The sequence below is a fragment of the Leucoraja erinacea genome, chromosome 1 (assembly GCF_028641065.1).
Source record: "Leucoraja erinacea ecotype New England chromosome 1, Leri_hhj_1, whole genome shotgun sequence".
NCBI classification, from domain to species: domain Eukaryota; kingdom Metazoa; phylum Chordata; class Chondrichthyes; order Rajiformes; family Rajidae; genus Leucoraja; species Leucoraja erinaceus.
In genome coordinates this window covers 90094060-90112061 of record NC_073377.1, presented here as the reverse complement: position 1 = coordinate 90112061, position 18002 = coordinate 90094060, and the positions used below count along the sequence as shown (strand labels likewise).

Genomic DNA, 18002 nt, shown 5'->3' with positions numbered 1-18002 from the left:
CTTGTTCCTACCTGTCTATGAATGTAATTGGTTTAATTGTATCGGGCTCAAAGCTCACCACATCATCCAAGCCTACACCTACAAAACCAGATCAAGCAATGCCAAAACCGGCTGTCCAGGTTATCCACAACTCCAATGTCTTCAGATGAACAAAGCAAACTATGCCAGGTCCCTCCCTGCACAAATAGACCTATCATCTAATAATTCCATGATCTTTCCCTCGACTTCTCTCTTGCTTTTTTTTAAATTGAATGCTGTATTGTCACATATGACAAGTCACAGTGAAATTCCTTGCTTCCTTGATTTCAAACCCTGCTCACTCTTGATGTTTCAGGTTACACTTCCCCTGCTCTCCCTCCATCACTCTCCCTAAGTACAATCGTATATCCCCCCCCCCCCCCCCCCCCCCCATCCCCCCCCTTCTCCATCTTGCACCCCCTTCACTCTCCCTCTTCCACAGCCTCTCCTTTCACAGTCTCTGCCCCCACCCTGCTTCTTTCCCCTGCCCCAACAACATGTCAGGTAACAGTCTGACAGGAGCTCTGCAGGGATGCCCTGATGTGCAGTTTCAAGGCAATTCTTGCAATGTGAACACTGAACTTCTCCTCGTATGGAAAATTGGACAAACTGACTTATTTAGTGTTCGGGAATCGGGAATAGTTACGGCACTTGGTCGAGCCAAAATCTAAGGAGTGCTGAACTAGGAAAAGAGCTGAGCTGGAGAAACAGAATGCTCAAGAAACAGTAACAGTGCAGCTAATGTTGTGGATCAGTTATTTCCTGAGTTATGGTTGGGTCTGCTGCAATAGAATTGTTATCACACGGGTGAGGGAAGTAGTAGAAGTTAGGATTAATCCATGTCACCATTTTATATCATCGATTTTCGCCAGCGTGTTTCAGGTAACCAGAGAGGATTTTATTTGCTAACAGCAACTTTGCAACTTGCTAATGAATGACTCGCAATTCTCATTTAATAGTCACATTGTATGCATATTTACCATTAATATTCTTTGCTCTGCTGTTAATATCTTATCCTATCCTTGCAGAATTGCCTGCAATTTGGGGAATTGCAGTATTACGGAAACACAAATAACTGCAGAAACTGGAAGCTAGAGCAAAACACAAATTGCTGGAGTAACGCAGCAGGTCCCAATCCAAAACGCCACCTATCCATTACTTGCACAGATGCCTGACCCACTGATGTATTCCAGCACCTTGTGAATTGCAGTGTTTTATTAGTTTAGTTTAGAGATACTGCGCGGAAACAGGCCCTTTGGCCCATCGGGTCCGCACCGACCAAGGATCCCCGCATATTAACACTATCCTACACCCACAATTTTAACATTTTACCAAGCCAATTAACCTACATATCTGTATGTCTTTGGAGTATGGAGGAAACCGAAGATCTCGAAGAAAACCTACGCAGGTCACGGGGAGAAGGAACAAACTCTGTACAGACATCACTCGTAGTCAGGATCGAACCCAGGTCTCCGCCGTTGCATTCGCTATAAGGCAGCAATTCTACCGCTGCGCCACCGTGCTGCAGTGGTTTGATTATTGGGACATTTGGACTAGCTACAATAATAGTGTACCACCACATTGAAGCAATGATGGAGAGGTTCATTGTCATAGGTGTTGCCCTTCAGAGGCCCAATCTTCCATGACAAGTAGAAAAAACAATATTATTGTTTTATTGAAAAAAAGAATAGGGGAACTCTTCCAGTGTCCCAGCAAACATATAATTTTTGCTGAACACTGCATTTGCTGTGTTACAATATTGACTTCATTTCATTGGCCGGGTTACACGTTTGAATGAACAATCTGGACACAAAACCGCCATAGGAAAGTCCACCATGATGCCACCATGGGCAAGTCGGGAAGAAATGATCATGTTCTCCAAATAGGGAAAAGAACATGCATTAAAATTGGAACTTTCTGAAGAATAATCTGGGCGTAATTAGTAAGAGATTATTATTTTTTTAATTTTGCACTGCTTTGTGATATTAAAACCAGTAGCACATGTATGGGAAATGTAGCCATATGCTGCATGTGATTTTTCAACTGTTGAAAATAAATAATTAGCAAATCACCGAGTGGAATCAGAAAGTTAAAGATTCCTCAAAATGTTCCAATTGTATATTTCCTTGTCTGTGTAAAATGGCCTAGAGTATGGAAGTCTGTTTCCATCTTTGTAGATTCTGAACTTTTACTTTAATTTGTTCAGATTTCATAACTGCAATCTGGATGCCTACAATCTTTCTGCTTCTCGCATCTTATATCCGTCTCCTTTTTCTTTTCCTTCTTTTGCTGCTTCTTTGCAGATGACTGAGATGCTGAAAAAGGTAAAATAATTCTTGCTTTGCAGACCTAACTGCTTGATCTTTTAATGTAAGCATTTTAAATATACTAGCAAAACATCAATGGTTCGGCTTGAAAATTTGGTTTAAATCTGCATTTTACCTCAGCATATTGTACAATCAATATTTTAAAGAAAACCTGTGTAATTGATTAGTTCGATTCACAAAAGAATACCTGTCAGAGTGGATGATTGAGTTTTTTATTAATTATTTCTTATGAATTGTTCTACTGATATATCACTGGTTCTGTCATGGCTGGTCTTTAAAGCAGTCTTTTCACATACTTATTGAAACATTCTAACTCTTCTGAAATTTTCAGTTTGAATCTCAGGAGGATGAGAAACTACTGCAAAGAGCTGACAAGTTCCAGAAAGAAGTCGCCCAAAAGTTTCGTAATCGTCGATGTGTTACAACAGTCACTGATCTCACTGGCAAAATGGTTTTTGTTACAAGATACATTAAACCACTTTTTCCACCCCAGGAGCTGCTGGATGTGCTACCTAATAGTTCTGAGGCCACGATGGTGAGTCTTGTTTATGCAATAACTTTGATTATACTGTAGATGTTAAGGTATTTAAAAATATTCTTCATAGAAATAGTCCAGCAAATTTACAGATTCATTTACCTGTAAAGTAAAGAGAAAATGTAGGCCTACCATCCAGACATTTGTCCTTTAATTTAATCTTTTTCATTTGGTGACACCTCTTCATTGATTCCCAATGTAAGGATAAAGTTAATTTCTTACCAACAGTATCACCAATTTTCAAAGTGTTAAAGTTTATCTTTAGTCCTCTGCACACATCCTTTGTGCCTTAATGGAGGTCATCTTAGTATTTCAAGTTGCCTCTGCTAACATTGGATGAGGACATTTGGGGGGATTTATGAGCAAGAGTTTGGAGGGGCAAACATCATTGTCAAATACTATTGCCGCTGTTTATCAGAGATAATAACGTTTATAAATATTTTGAACTTTTTGGCAGAATTTGCCTCTCTTTTTGTGCTTATTACTTTTTTAAAATCCTTTGTTTATAGTTAATTGCATTCTCCAGAAACATTTTTAATCACATTCGGCATTATTGAAATAAACTGCTTAAATATAACATTTAAGTACATGAATCACAACAAAATAATTTCAGCAAATAACTTTGGAAAGAGTCCTATTTTAGTCTTAGCCACGTAAATTGTGTTGTATATGTGTTATTGGCAAACCACGATTACTTTTTAATTGAAGATAAACCATATTTTGATTACTCCATAATAGAATTTATTTTTAACCTGATACTCATCAGTAAATGACTGCTTGATCTTATCTGTCCATATGTTTTAGGAACTGTTGGCCCGTTATGTCTCTCTGATTCCCTTTCTACCAGACAGTGTGACCTTTGCTGGAATCTGTGACTTATGGTGCACTTCAGATGTAAGCAATTTTATAACTTCATTGCTTTAACTCAGGATTTTTTTGTTCTTAGTTTTATCAGTTTCTAGTTATAATATAATGTTAGAGAAACTAAACAAACTTTAGGCTTTTGGCTGCCGCTATTTTGGGTATGAACTCCAATTCCAACTAATCACAGACTGTTTCGTAAAGAGGTATTGCACATGCTCATTCTAGCACATAGTTGTCTCCTAACAATATATTTTTACCATTGAATCAGGTCTCAAGTAGTAATACATATAATGCAAATTGAAATGATTGCATTGAATGGTCGTCAGAGATAAAATGTTCATAGAAGTTGAAATTGTTATAAGCTTAATGATGGACTATAATTCTGCATAAAGTAGAATCTCTATTGAGAAGCCTAAAGGATAGCTGATGTGTCCATGCATGAGTGAGAGAGGGAGAGAAGGAGAGGGACTGTCTAGCGACCATGCTTCATGTTGGTGGGAAGAAGTGCATCGATGAGATTAAGGTCAAACAATGGAAACCAAGAAATGGCAGCATTCATCTGCATAAATGCTTAGGCTGCCAGAAAAGGAAATCCTGATGTGTGCACATTTCACAAAATGATACAAAATTACACCCATTTAACTTTTCGATGGCTGACATGCCTGAAGGCATAAAGGCAAATATAAGACAGAAAAGGAAATCTTATAATATTTTTAATTTTGTGTGTGGGAGGCAAGAATGTTTATAATATTGCAGAAACCTTGATGCACCCAATATTACACAACAAATTCTACTTTTCTCGGACGCCTCCCACCACTTTTTTGATCTCACCGTCTCCATCACAGGAGATAGACAATCGACTGACATCTGCTACAAACTACCTGACTCCCACAGCTATCTGGACTACACTTCTTCCCACCCTGCCTCTTCATAAGACTATATACCCTACTCCCAGTTCCTCCATATGTCATATCAGTTCCCAAAATGGCGTGTTCAAATACTAGGACTCTATATGGAATGGGGGTTCCCCATTTCTATCATAGATAAGGCCCTCACAAGTGTTTCCTCTGTACCCCATAGTTCAGCTGTTGCTCCCCCTCCCCCCAGTCGTAACTGGGACAGAGTTCCGCTAGTCCTCGCCTTTCACCCCATCAGCCATTTTATACAACACATCATCCTCCGATGTTTTCGTTATTTCCAACACGATCCCACCACAAATCACATCTTCCCATCTCCACCCCTTTCTGCTTTCCACAGAGACCATTCCCTCCACAACTCCCTGGTCCACTCATCCTTTTCCACCCAAACCATTCCTCCCAAGGGACTTTCCCCTGAACCGCAGGAAATGCAACACCTGTCCCTATACCTCCTCCCTCGACTTCATCCAGGAACCCTGACAGTCCTTTCAGGTGAGGCAGAGATTTACTTGCACCACCTCCAACCTCATCAACTGTACCGGGGCTCCCTGTGAGGGCTTCTATATATCTGTGGGACCAGGCATAGACTTGGCAATCATTTTGCTGATCATTTACACTTATTATCCGCCTTGGCCTACATGATTTCTCACTAGCCATACATTTTAACTCCCCTTCCCATTACCATTCTGACTTTTCTGTCCTGGGCTTCCTCCACCGTCAGAGTGAGGCCACATGCAAACCGGAGGAACAGCACGTCATGTTTTGCGTGGGCAGTTTACAATCAAGCAATATGAATGTTGATTTGTCTCATTTCAAGTAACTCCTGCATATCCCTTTCTGTCCCTCCCCCACCCTAGTCTCCCACCTGTTCCATTGGTCGCATCGTTTTACCCTTCTCATTAGCATATTTTCCCCAGCTAACATTGGTGTTGGCCATTATGGACCACTTTTTGATATATTTGTGTTATTTCTATAACCAAATTAGCATGTTACCTTACATGTCACTTAGCCTCTGGTAGTGGCTGACCTTAAAAGCGTTATTGCTTGCAGTTTAGAAGGCTGAACTCTTGCCCATTGCAGGCCATGTCCTTTTTAACATTTTTAATGGCCTGAATGCTGTGTTTAGATGCCATCTAATTGTAACATAGCACACTTGTGCAGGTGAAACAAATGAGTCTCTACTATTTTGTACAGTTGTCAGGGGTTATGGGGAGAAGGCAGGAGAATGGGGTTGAGAGGGAAAGATAGAAAAGCTATGATTGAATGGTGGAGTAGAATGATAGGCCGAATGGCCTAATCCTGCTCCTAGAACTTATGAACTACCGTGATCTACTATTCAGTCTGTTATGGTTTGGGATGCATTTTTTCACTACAGTGATAAGATATTTTCTTTTAAACTCAAATTATTTTTTTTTCAATCAGCAATTCCTGAACTTACTTGCTGGTGATGAGGAGGAACATGCAGTTCTGCTCTGCAACTATTTCCTAGCGCTGGGAAAGAAAGCTTGGCTGGTGATAGGGACTGCCATTCCTGAGGTAAAAGGCAGCTGCTTCTTCCTTACAATGTTCTGCAGAGTTTCCATGAAGAGATGAATCCTTCAATCAAATCATCAAGGAAAGTTATTACTGCAATTTAAATTATAATGTCAGATGAAATAAGTTATGAGTAGAGGATCGAGGAGGTTAAGAGTTTAATGATTTTGATCGGGTAAATGCTCAGCACCTGTTTTCACTGGTAGGGGAGATTAAGATAAGGACAACTTTAAAATTAGAGACAGGCTTTCACAAACCATCTGAAGCACTTGTTCATGAAACTGGAACCTACTTCATGCAACTAAAGGAACTTTATTTTTACTCAATAAGTACTGCAAGATGTATAGATGCAATTAGGACACAAATCAGTCAGAATCTAACTGGAGCGGGGATAACCTCGAAGGACTGCATAGGCTGCATGATTTCTTATGTTCCTGTCCTTAAGTTGTGTCAAATGGGTCAATCAGTTAACATGTGTGGTGTCAACATGAACACACACATCATGGACAGTCAGTTTGCTTCCCAACCCAAACTGCCAGCTGGTCTCTGCTAGAGAGACAGACCATGTTCTGATTTTACAACAGAGATTAGAAATTGAATGGAGTAATAGGTTTATATAATGTGTTGACATGTATATGGGCAGTTTATTCAAATTTAAGGTTTTGAGGAATGATGGGTGAATTATTGGGGGGGGGGTAGAAAAGTGGAATCATCATATCTTATTGAATTAGAAGATTTTTTTTTTTTACAGTGGAATCATCATATCTTATTGAATTAGAAGATTTTTTTTTTTTTACAGTGCTTGACAGAGTAGATAGAGGGATGACAATTCCCCTGTTTGGGATTTCAAGAATCAGGGCACCTGGTCAAAATATGGGATCAGGTTAGGGAAATTTCTTCAACACTAGAATAGGGTCTTTGGAATTCTGTACTAAATGGGCTGTGTTAGACAATAGGTGCAGGAGGATGCCATTCGGCCCTTCGAGCCAGCACCGCCATTCAATGTGGTCATGGCTGATCATCCCCAATCAGTACCCCGTTCCTGCCTTCTCCCCATATCTCCTGACTCCGAATGCTCCATTGCAGAGTATTTCAAGAGAGATGAGTAGTTATTTGGATGTTAAGGGAGTCAAAGTCAATTTTATTTGTCACATGTACCCAAAGGTGCAGTGAAATGAATTTGCCAGCAGCAATACACTTAAAAAAAGAACACACAATACACAAGAGAATTTAACACAAACATCCACCACAGCATTCTTCACTGTGGTGGAAGGCAACAAAGTTCAGTCAGTCCTCCTCCTTTGTTCACCCGTGATCAGGGCCATGAACCCTCTGTAGTCGTTGCTACGGACGGCCCGATGTACAGGACCTCTTGTCGGGATGATCAAAACTCTGACGTCGGGATGGTGAAACACACTCCACAGCTTGGAGTGCCCAAATCGGCACTTTCCTACCGGAGACAATGGCTTCAGGATGTCATAGGCCGCAGGCCGGTGGCCTGAGCTCTTCTTCGGCGATCCCCGGCAAGGCATGGTAAGTCTACACCACGCCCGCGGCTAGAAGCTCTGCAGACCACAGCCCCATGATGCCAAAGTCACCAGGCCAGCGATCAGAGCTCTCCTTTCTGGCGACCCCGGGTAAAGGTTCACCCGCTCCGCGATGGGAAAAGTCCACGCTGCGCCTGCTGCTGAAGATCTAGGCTCGACTCCGGGAAAGGCCGCTCCAATCCAAGCTGTTAGGCTGCAAGAAAGGCACATGGAAAAAGTCCCCTCTCCATCGACGAGGCGACCAAAAGCGGTTTCCTCCTTTTCCCCCCTCACCATCCCCCACACAAGACACACAAAGAGACACCTAAACTAACATTTAGACACACCAAAACATGTTGAAATAACGAACTGGCAGGGCAGCCAACTCGCAGCGTCTCCACCGAATCAGAGAATGTGAAATTTGTGCAAGAAAGTATTACTGAGACAGAATCAACCATCGAGTAAAGAATGTTTAATTGTCATATATACTAACAGTAGAACAATGAAATTCTTACTTGCAACTGCATAACAGGCCTGTAAACACAGTACACATAGATAGTAAATAATTAACAATAAATACATAAATTAATAACTCCAGTATTAGTGTAAAAATGCCCCAAGTCCTTAGTACAACCAAAGGCAGGCCATGGCTCATAGATGAGGTTAGTATTATGTAGTGTTTAAAAGCCTGATGGTTGTTGGGAATAAATTTTCCTTTGTGTTCACCATTTGCAGACTGCTATAGCCTCTTCCCATAGGAGTGAAATTAGACTCTTGGTCTTTGCTAACTGTCTTTTTGAGACCATGTCTCATATAGATCCCTTCGATGGTGGGGAAGTCGGTGTCCATGATGGACATGTAATGTAATCACCTTTTTTTGTAATCTCCTTCATTCCCGGGCATTCTAATTGCCAAATCAGGCTGTAATGCAACCAATCAATGTGCTCTCTACCGTACACCTGTAAATGTTCAAGAGAGTATTCATCAACATGCCAAGTCTCTTCAATCTTCTAAGAAAATATAAGTATTGATGGGCTTTCTTAATGATTGCAACAATGTGCTGGGCCCACGATAGATCTTCAAAGATGTGCATGCCCAGGAGGTTGAAGTTGTTCACTCTTCACTGCCAACCTGTTGATGAAGATAGATTTCTAGATCCTCAACCTTCCCCTTCTAAAAGTCAACAATCAGCTCCTTTGCCTTGTTAACATTGAGAGCATTGAGCTAACATTGTTTTGACACCATTCAATCAGATTTTCAATCTTCCTCCGACCCTATGAGACATCATTACCCATTATGGACTCTTCGGCAAATTTGAAGATGGCATTGGAACTGCGTCTAACAACACAATCATGATGTAGAGGATATCTTAGATGGATAAAAGATCAGCCAAGATATTGATGGCAGAGCAGACACAAGGGGCTGAATGGGGTCTGCCCCTGTTTCTATTTCCTGTATTTTCAAAAGTCTTGTTTTAGTTTTAGATATTTATAGTAGTTATTTGAAATAGGAAATTATAGTTATAGTAGAAATAAACTAAATACTGCCTATATGAAACCCATTTTAGTCATATACAGCATGGAAACCGCTTAATTCATCCATGCGCATCAAATTACCCACCAGATCTAATCCCATTTGGTGCATATCCATCTAAACCTTTTCCATTTTTGCACCTATGCAAAGGTTTTTTTAATGTTTTAATTGTACCCACCTCTACTACTATGGCAGCATCATCTGTGTGGAAAAAGTTGCCCCTTAGGTTCCCTTTTAAATCTTTCCCCTCTCTCCTTTAATCTGTGCCCTCTAGGTTTGGTGGGAAAGCAGTCCCCAGGACTCCTTTCACATTGTCACTTTGTCTATGTCTGTCATGATTTTATATACCTTTGTAAGAGCACCCTCTAAGACTCCTGCACTTGAGGGGGGAAAAGCTGCAGCCGGTCCAATCTTTACTTGTAATCCCAGTAGCATTCGTGATCATTTCAGCATACTCTCCAGCTTCATGGCATCCTTCCTATAACTAGGTAACCAGACTGCAGACAATACTCCAAATGTCTTGTACAGTTGGAACATAACATCCCAACTCTTGTATGCAGTGCCCTGACCAAATGCCTTGTTCACCACGCTGTCTACCTGTGTCTCCACTTTCAGGGAACAATGTACTTGTACCTCTAAGTCTCGAGTTCTACCACACTTCCCAGAACCGTAATGTTTATTGTGTTAATCACTCCTGGTTTAACATGCCAAAATGCAACACTTCTCATTTAACATGGTTAAATTCTATCTGCCAATTCTTTGCCCATTTTCCTAGATGATGTTGATCCTCTTCCAATCATAAGTAACCACCTTCACCGTTAACAAAACCACCAAGTTTGGTGTCATCTGCATATAATTTATTGGTGGATATGTAGCAATTAGAATTAAACTATATTTAATTGCTTGTGGGCCCCCCTCGGTCATGACTGATCATAGGTTATGCATCTTAGTTGTTGGCTGCTTGCTCCAAGCCTCGGCCAGAGCAGCGTCGCTTGTGGCTGAAGAGACCAATGCGGGAGTGACAGTCTGTCTCTGTCTGCAAGAGGTCTGGACGGGGCGTCTTGCTGACATCGATACGGGGGTTCCCCTGCTTCTTAGTACGGTAAAACCTCTTTGGTTGCAGCTTGATCTTGCAAGTACACCAAGGAGGGGTCTGTGTCGCAGTCCGCACTGTGGTAGGAGCCTGTGTGGTGAACGTTCTCGATGGCGGCATGTCTGACTAGGATCAGATCCAGTTGATGACAATGCTTTGAGCATGGGTGTCTCCAGGAAACCTTGTGCTGGGGCTCTGTCTGGAAGTACGAGTTGGCGATGCACAGATCATGGTAAGTGTACAGCTCAAGCAGTCGCTGTCTGTTCTCATTCATTTTGCCCACACCAAACTGCCCAAGGCAGGAAGACCACGACTCATGGTCTGCGCCTGCTGGCGTTGAAGTCGCCCAGGAGAACAAGTTCTTCCTTGCTGGGGATTGCAAATTATAGATGTGCAATATATGTGCTGCTGCTTGCATTTTCCAAAATTGATAATGATCTTTTAACATTTTCTTGTTTTACTTCCTTTTTTAAAGAGCTCCCAATTGCTAAGTTATATTTGTATCTTTTCTCTTTTTAAAAACTTTCACTAAGAAACACTGCACACATTTATTTTCAGGGTCCAACCGCATATGTGCTGAGCTATGATCACAACCAGTATGTGATCTGGAACTCTACTACTGGACAGTACTATGGACAATTTGATGCATTCTGTTCCTTGCAAAGTGTCAGCTGCTTGGTTAGTGCTGAAAACGTAAGTTTCATTTATGCACATTCCCCAATATAATAATGAAATCCAATGAACTAATCCAGTTATCAGTGTCTAAAATCCTAAAAGTTGAAGTTTTTATTGATTGAGCTTAATGTTCAAACATTAATTTTAAAGCCTTGTTTGCTACTTAAACGTCTGGAACTTTGCTTCTGGAAAAAGAAAATGTTGATTGTGATTCTAACTTTGGTTTTCTGATCTATTCAAGAAATGTCTTTTGTCTCTGCTCATTCATTGATTTTCTAGGTCTGGTTCAATGTGCAGAAATATGAAACTGTTATGAGAATTAATTTTGATACCAGCAAGTCAAACTTGTGGAAGCCGTTTTTTTCACGAAGCTTTCCATTTCCAGGCTTATCAAGTGTTCAGGTGAATGTTTTTTTAATTTCCTTTTAATATGGTTACAATATTTGCATATTTGCATAAACTAATAGAAATATTATATCGCTGTTCAGGATTGGGAAGAGAGGCCTGGGTTCAATTGAAATATCTTTCAAAATAACTATTGCAGGTAGATAAAAGATACTAACAAAAGCAGTGTTAACCTTCCTGATCTCCCAGTTGCTCAGCACTTTAACTCTCCCTCCCATTTCCAATCTGACCTTTCTGTTCAGCGGAACGATCGCCAATAACAAATTGGAGGAACAGCACCTCATATTTTGCTTGGGTAGCTTACACCCCAGCAATATGAACATTTACTTCTATAACGTCAAATAGCCCTTTCTATTCCTCCCTCTCAATCCCATCCCAGTTCTCCCACCATTCTTACTATATCTGACTACATCCTATCTCTGTCCCGCCCACTCCCCTGATGTTTATAAAATTATGAAGAATTTTCATAAGATGAGTAGCAAAGGTCCGACTTCCTGTGATTGGGAACAACAGTCATATAGTTTTTTTGTACTCGTGAAGTTTTTTCAAAACTGTAAAAAATGTCCACGAGTAAAAAGATACTCGTGATGAAAAAAATTGTTACTTTTTACTCATAGGAGCTCGTGAACATACTCGTGGAAGGTCGTGGAAGTTCGTAAAATATCTTGAGATTGATTTTTTTTTTAAACTCTGGAGAGCTCTTGGGTAAACTCGCATCGTGGGACAGGGCCTTAACGTGTAATCTTCCCTCAGTAACCAGATGCCAATGTCTCTTAAGAACTCATGGCCTTGTCCCACGGTACGAGTTCATTCCAAGAGCTCGCCCGAGTTTGCCCTGATTCGAACTCGGAGATTTACGGTAATGGCTGCTTGTCGGTACTCGGGGCTCTCGTGGACATTTTTCAACGTTGAAAAATCTGCACGAGTCTTCGCGAGCTTACCTGCTGTTAGAGAGTCTTCCCGAGTTCCTGCCGTTAGCGTTACGAGCCACTAAGAGACGTCCCCGACCTCCGACGTACCCGCTACGTTCATTCTCCGTGCTTACCACGAGTTTGATTTTTTTTAAACTCGGGGGAGCTCTTGGAATGAACTCGTACCGTGGGACAGGGCCATGAGTCTTTCAGTTTCACTGCAGTAGCTTTTGAACTTGACCAGCAATCATATCTGTTGATACCTGTGCAATGATACTCAATTACTACAATGTAACATGCAGTATTTAGCTTGCAATAACAAAAATAAACTCATAGCTATTAAAAGTAACCCTTTGAAAATATCCGGAGGCAAAATCATACCGTTCTAACACGTTTGAATCTCTGAAGCGAGTTGGCTTGGGAAAGCAATTGTCACTTTCCTGTAGAACTTCCTGTACAGGAGTTCTGTGGATAGTGGTGTAAAAATGATCCACATTATTCAGGTGTTTGATAGCCAACCTGTACACTTGCCCTGTAAACTGGAAACTCTATGACTCTCTATCACATGTTCTTTTCTTTTCTGTCTTGTAGCCGGATGAGCTGGTTTACCAACACACCGACAAGGCAGCTGCAGTAGAACTTCAGGATAAGTAATGCAGATTTGTTAGTGGAAATTGCGTTTTTAATCGCCTTTTATTGTGTAAAATACGAGTTATTTAGCATTATCAAACAAAAAATAACAACATGAATTGTTTTCTAGATGTTTTTAAATGAGAAAGGCACTGGAACTTTCAGCGTTACCTAGTATTGATCACTGAAGTACTTAATACATATCAACCTAAAGAGTCTTTCACCTAAACGTGTTAAAGAATCCTCCAATGTTACATCATCAATTTTGGCCTATTTGCTGATGTTTTCTGCAATTGTCCTAGGATTGAAAAGATCTTGAAAGAGAAGATAATGGAATGGAGACCAAGACATCCCACCCGCTGGAACAGATACTGCACGTCAACTCTACGGCAATTCCTGCCTAAACTTGAGCTGAGCCATGGTCGAGAGGGTGGAGATGACCATTGTGCAGAGCTGCAGAGTCTGTTGGGCGATTATAGGGTACTGACCTTTGAACCTCACAAACAACAGAAGCCAGAACTAGGAAATTTCTGATTTGGCAGAAATGTAATATTTATGTTTACAGAACAAAACATAGAACAGCGCAGCACAGCAACAGGCCTTTCGGCTCATAATATTGTGCTGGATAATCTCATCTCATCTGCCTGCATGTGATCCATATCCCTCCATCTCCTGTCTTTCTTAAACTCCACCGTCAGATCTGCCTCCACCACCAGCCCATGTGCATATCTACAAGTCTCTTAAATGCCTGTATTGTATTTGCATCCGCCACCACTGGCAGCATGTTCCAACGTTCCCAGCATATCACCTTTAAACTTTGCCCCTCTCACCTTAAAGCTATTCCCTTGTGTTTGATATTTCCACACTAGGGAAAGGGTTCTGTCTACCCATATAAACCTAATACTTTCACCTATTAATAACTATTTACAGTTCCCATTATTAATTGCTGCTTTAGTTCATTTGCAAGTAGTACTTGGCAAATTATGCAAGATACTTTTCAAGTAGTATGGGCTTTACACAAATAATTTAGCTTAGAATCATGTAATTATAATGCTGAAAAAGTTCTAACACAGTGTTAAAGGTCCTAAGACAGTGTTAAATTATCCTTAGCATGTCTACATCAACATTGTGTATTTGGAGTAAATTTCTACGATACATGCATAATTTGCAAAAACTGCAAAAGAAATTAAATCGACTTTTGCTCTGCTCTATAAATATCATTCTACAACTCAGTTCAAGAACAATGTCATTTTTCTTTTTCCTCTCAATTTATTACTTAGAAAATATTAAGAATTTAATCACACGGCAAAACAAGGCCAATAATTTATTTGTAAAATAACTCAAAATCCTTTGTCATTTATCTTAACATTACCTTTCATCAATCACTTACAACATATACTTTTAAATTGTTTTGCAAAACAAGCACTAATGTAGCAAGTATTAGACATTTCTGTTACCTCATTTATTTCAGTTGTTAGTGTGGTATTCTGTCAGGCGCTATCTGGTGATTGTTTCTGAGGAACAAGAAAAAACTAATCTTAAGTAACTTGTAGTCTTTTTCTCTCTCTCTCTCTCTACAGATTTCTGGGTTTCCTATCCACATGTCTTTCTCGGAATTGAAGCCAGTCATTGAAGCTGTACACAGCACTGGTGTCCATAACACAGAGACCCCTCTGGCAGAGTTTGCTTTGGCTGTGTACATTCACCCATATCCCAACAATGTTTTATCTGTATGGATTTACGTGGCATCCTTGGTCCGCAACAGATGACATACTCAATGAACTGCAATCCCTGCCATCTTGATGTCAGCAGGAAAAGAATACTTGTTCTTGGTGTCTTTGCCTTATTGAAACTGACAGTACTTTCGGATTTGAGTTCACTATATTGCCGATGAGATAGGGAAAACCATACTTACCACTGTTTTATCATGTTCAATTTTATTTCAAAGTTCTATAACTTAGTTTTATACTGCATATTTCTTGCACCTTCATGTAAAATGTGACTGCATAAAACCTTGCAAGTCATTCCTCATAACGCAAACAATCCTGATTTCTTCCTCCATCTTGCATTATAGTGAACTTGTCAAATTTGACAGGTTTAATTTTAAATCTAATTGAAAACTTAGATCTGTGACAGTCTGTGCTTTGCGACAGAGCACAACTGAACAGAAAAAATGTATTTCAAGAAATAAATGGAATGGAAGTACTCAGCAGGTTAGTGTATGTGGAGAGAGAAACATATATAGTGTTTCAGGTCACTTACTTGTCATCAAAACTGGTCAGTTCTGAAACCAATTGGAATACCAGAAGCTGTTGAGGACTACAATGTGCTCATCGGAAGAGGAGATCCAATTTCTTGAACATGCCTTGAGCTTTCTTGGGACAATGTCAAGACGGAGATGTCAGAGTGGAGTGGAGAAATAAACAATTTGTTCCTACAAACATTGAAAGTAATAATCATAGTATACTGCTTGTATGCAAGTCAGATCATCTTTTTTATTTTGTAAGGTGAATTGTTGCTAATGCAGTTAAAATTCTAACCTCAGTCTTCAATTTGTTTTTTTTTCCTTTTCTCCTTTCTGTTATTGTTTACATGTTTACATGTTTAAACTTAATCTTTGCAATAACTTATTCACTGCTCTCTATTTTCTTTCATATTTCTCCTACCTTATGTTCACTGTAAAGACATTTTAATCCTGATTCCTCAATTTAAAAATATGGTTTTGATTTTTCTTCCTAAATGAAATTAAAAGGACCATCATTTAATAAAACAGATCTCCAAACATAGGAAAAAATCCTAAACGCTGGGAAGCCAAGCCAAGGACAAAGAACTGCTTAAGGACCTGTCCCACTGTACGAGGTAATTCAAGAGTTCACCCGAGTTCTACCCTGATTCGAGCTTGTGTAATATACGTAGCGGGTACGTAGGGGCTCATACTAGTAAAAAGTAAAAATGTTTTTCATCACAAGTATTTTTTTACTCGTGGACATTTTTCACAGTTGAAAAAACGTAACGAGTTTACCGGATTTCCCGAGTACCTACCGTTACTCGTACGAGCCGCTACGTGACATCCACGAGCCCCTACGTACCCGCTACATACATTACACAAGCTCGAATCAGGGGAGAACTTGGAAAACTCTTGAATTATCTCGCATAGTGGCCCTTTACTGGCCGATGTGTTTCCAGAAATTACAGTTTCTGAAATAGATCCCAATTGTTACAGAGCAATGCACAAATCTTGGAGTTTGCATCAAGTGTGCATCAACTGTATGCACTTGACGCTATAATTACTTTGCCAAAATGGAGTTAACTACCAATATTTTCACTCAAGTCTGTGAAAACAAACTCAACCACAAAGCTGGCAATGATTCAATATAATAGCACAGCAGGAGCAGTTGCATTCAACCATTGACTGGAATGTGATTTTGTCATGGGGCTTAGACCAAGTGAACATTTGTTCCAGGGTTTGCTGCAGCTGAATAAACAAATGAATTGGTTGCACAGGTTTACTATTAGTCAAGGACAGGTCAATACATTTGGGTTGAGATCATTTTCATTGTATTTAAAATATTGAAGGAGTTATTTTTTGGAACAGATCCGATGAAGCTTCAGCTATTAGTCAATGTAACTGCAAGCAATTAATAATGGGTTTGTGTCAGTAGGAGAATCTGAACACCTCCCAAAATGGGAGCGGCCTCTGGAAACCTTTCATTACGCTCAGGGATGAGGATATAATCATGTACAGAAATTAGCTTGAGCAATATAAAAGTAATTGGAAATTAATTTAGGGTTAAAATTACACAATATTTTGTATGGTTTATTTTAATGATGTCCAGATTCTGTAATAATTTGCACAGAAATCTTTCAATCTTGTGGAAAATGTGGACCACTGTATAACAACATCTATTTATTTTAGTTAATGATGGTTAATATAGTACACAGGAAGTTACTTCATTTCTAGGGTTTGATAACTGTAAAACAATTCTGTTTGAATACTCATTATACCAAATTGACATTTTGCATTTGAGTAATATTTTGTGAAAGGAACAATTGTTAGTGCGATACTCATGTAATACCTAGAATGATGGATTGATTCTTTCTCAGGATAGATAGTTTGTAGCAGAAACAAATGTAATGATACAAATTTTAAAGATGCTTCTTTGTACTGTTCTGCAACTTAGAATACAGTAAAACAGTACAAGACACTTAAACTAAGAAATTACAACAGATTTTCAATAAAAGGACCATTATTTACATTAAACGAGCAGTGCCTGTAATCCCATGCAGTGACTTTTTTCCATGTTTCTTTGATTATCCTTCCAAATAACTATCAGTATCCAAATTTTAACATGGCCTCGTGAGTTGCACCAATGATAGTGTTCTGTGTAAACTAGGACATGTCATCCGTTCCTGCCTTGTATATAATATTATATAACTCTACATCTATTCAAATGTTTTCCTATTTTCCATTCTTCCTATCCTTCATCAATTTTTTTAATCCTCTATTAAATATCTTGTTCCAATAAAAAAAACGACCTCAGTTTATTTTCCTTGCTGCACAACTTGCAAGATATTGTTGCTGGAATATCCAACCTTGTGTGTGGTGAGCAAGTATTCCCAACAGCAGAATCATGAAGATTTCACAGACACATTTGAATCCAGCTTCTGTATTTGTCACATTCAATATGTTATAAACTTATTGTCTACTTGTGATTTTAATATATTTTATGAATTTTTATATTATGACTTTATAGTTATGATTGCATCCACTTTTGTACTTTTATACAAAAAAACGCTAATGTTAATATTTATCATTCTTTGTAATTATCCATCGCCAGAATTGTTTGCGAATAAATTAATTTAACATATTTGTGTGCGCATCTATTTGTAATTTGTATTCACACTTTCATTTTGGATTTCATTGTGACTTCATGTTTACTAAAAGGAAAGAATTTTGGATGGTGAAAACCTCCCACAGTTTATTTTGTTTTGCTGTTAAAATTATGTATTCAGAATTATTAAATAACATAAGCAG

The 18002-nt window shown here is 39.4% G+C and overlaps 2 protein-coding genes across 3 annotated transcripts in view; both read left to right on the top strand.

The window, feature by feature from the left end:
* The window catches only part of cc2d2a (coiled-coil and C2 domain containing 2A), a 137499-nt gene extending 119645 nt beyond the window's left edge, over window positions 1-17854 (top strand). For both annotated transcript variants that reach the window (XM_055638802.1, XM_055638794.1), the window contains 8 exons: window positions 2677-2880; window positions 3685-3774; window positions 6084-6197; window positions 10905-11039; window positions 11301-11423; window positions 12929-12987; window positions 13270-13447; window positions 14548-17854. In XM_055638802.1, the coding sequence (XP_055494777.1) occupies window positions 2677-2880; window positions 3685-3774; window positions 6084-6197; window positions 10905-11039; window positions 11301-11423; window positions 12929-12987; window positions 13270-13447; window positions 14548-14736 (1092 nt within the window). In that variant the 3' untranslated portion in view covers window positions 14737-17854. The remainder of the gene's footprint in view (window positions 1-2676; window positions 2881-3684; window positions 3775-6083; window positions 6198-10904; window positions 11040-11300; window positions 11424-12928; window positions 12988-13269; window positions 13448-14547) is intronic.
* Window positions 1-18002, top strand: part of LOC129699137 (ADP-ribosyl cyclase/cyclic ADP-ribose hydrolase 2-like) — a 263707-nt gene that overhangs the window by 156835 nt on the left and 88870 nt on the right. The gene's annotated exons all lie outside the window — the stretch shown is intronic.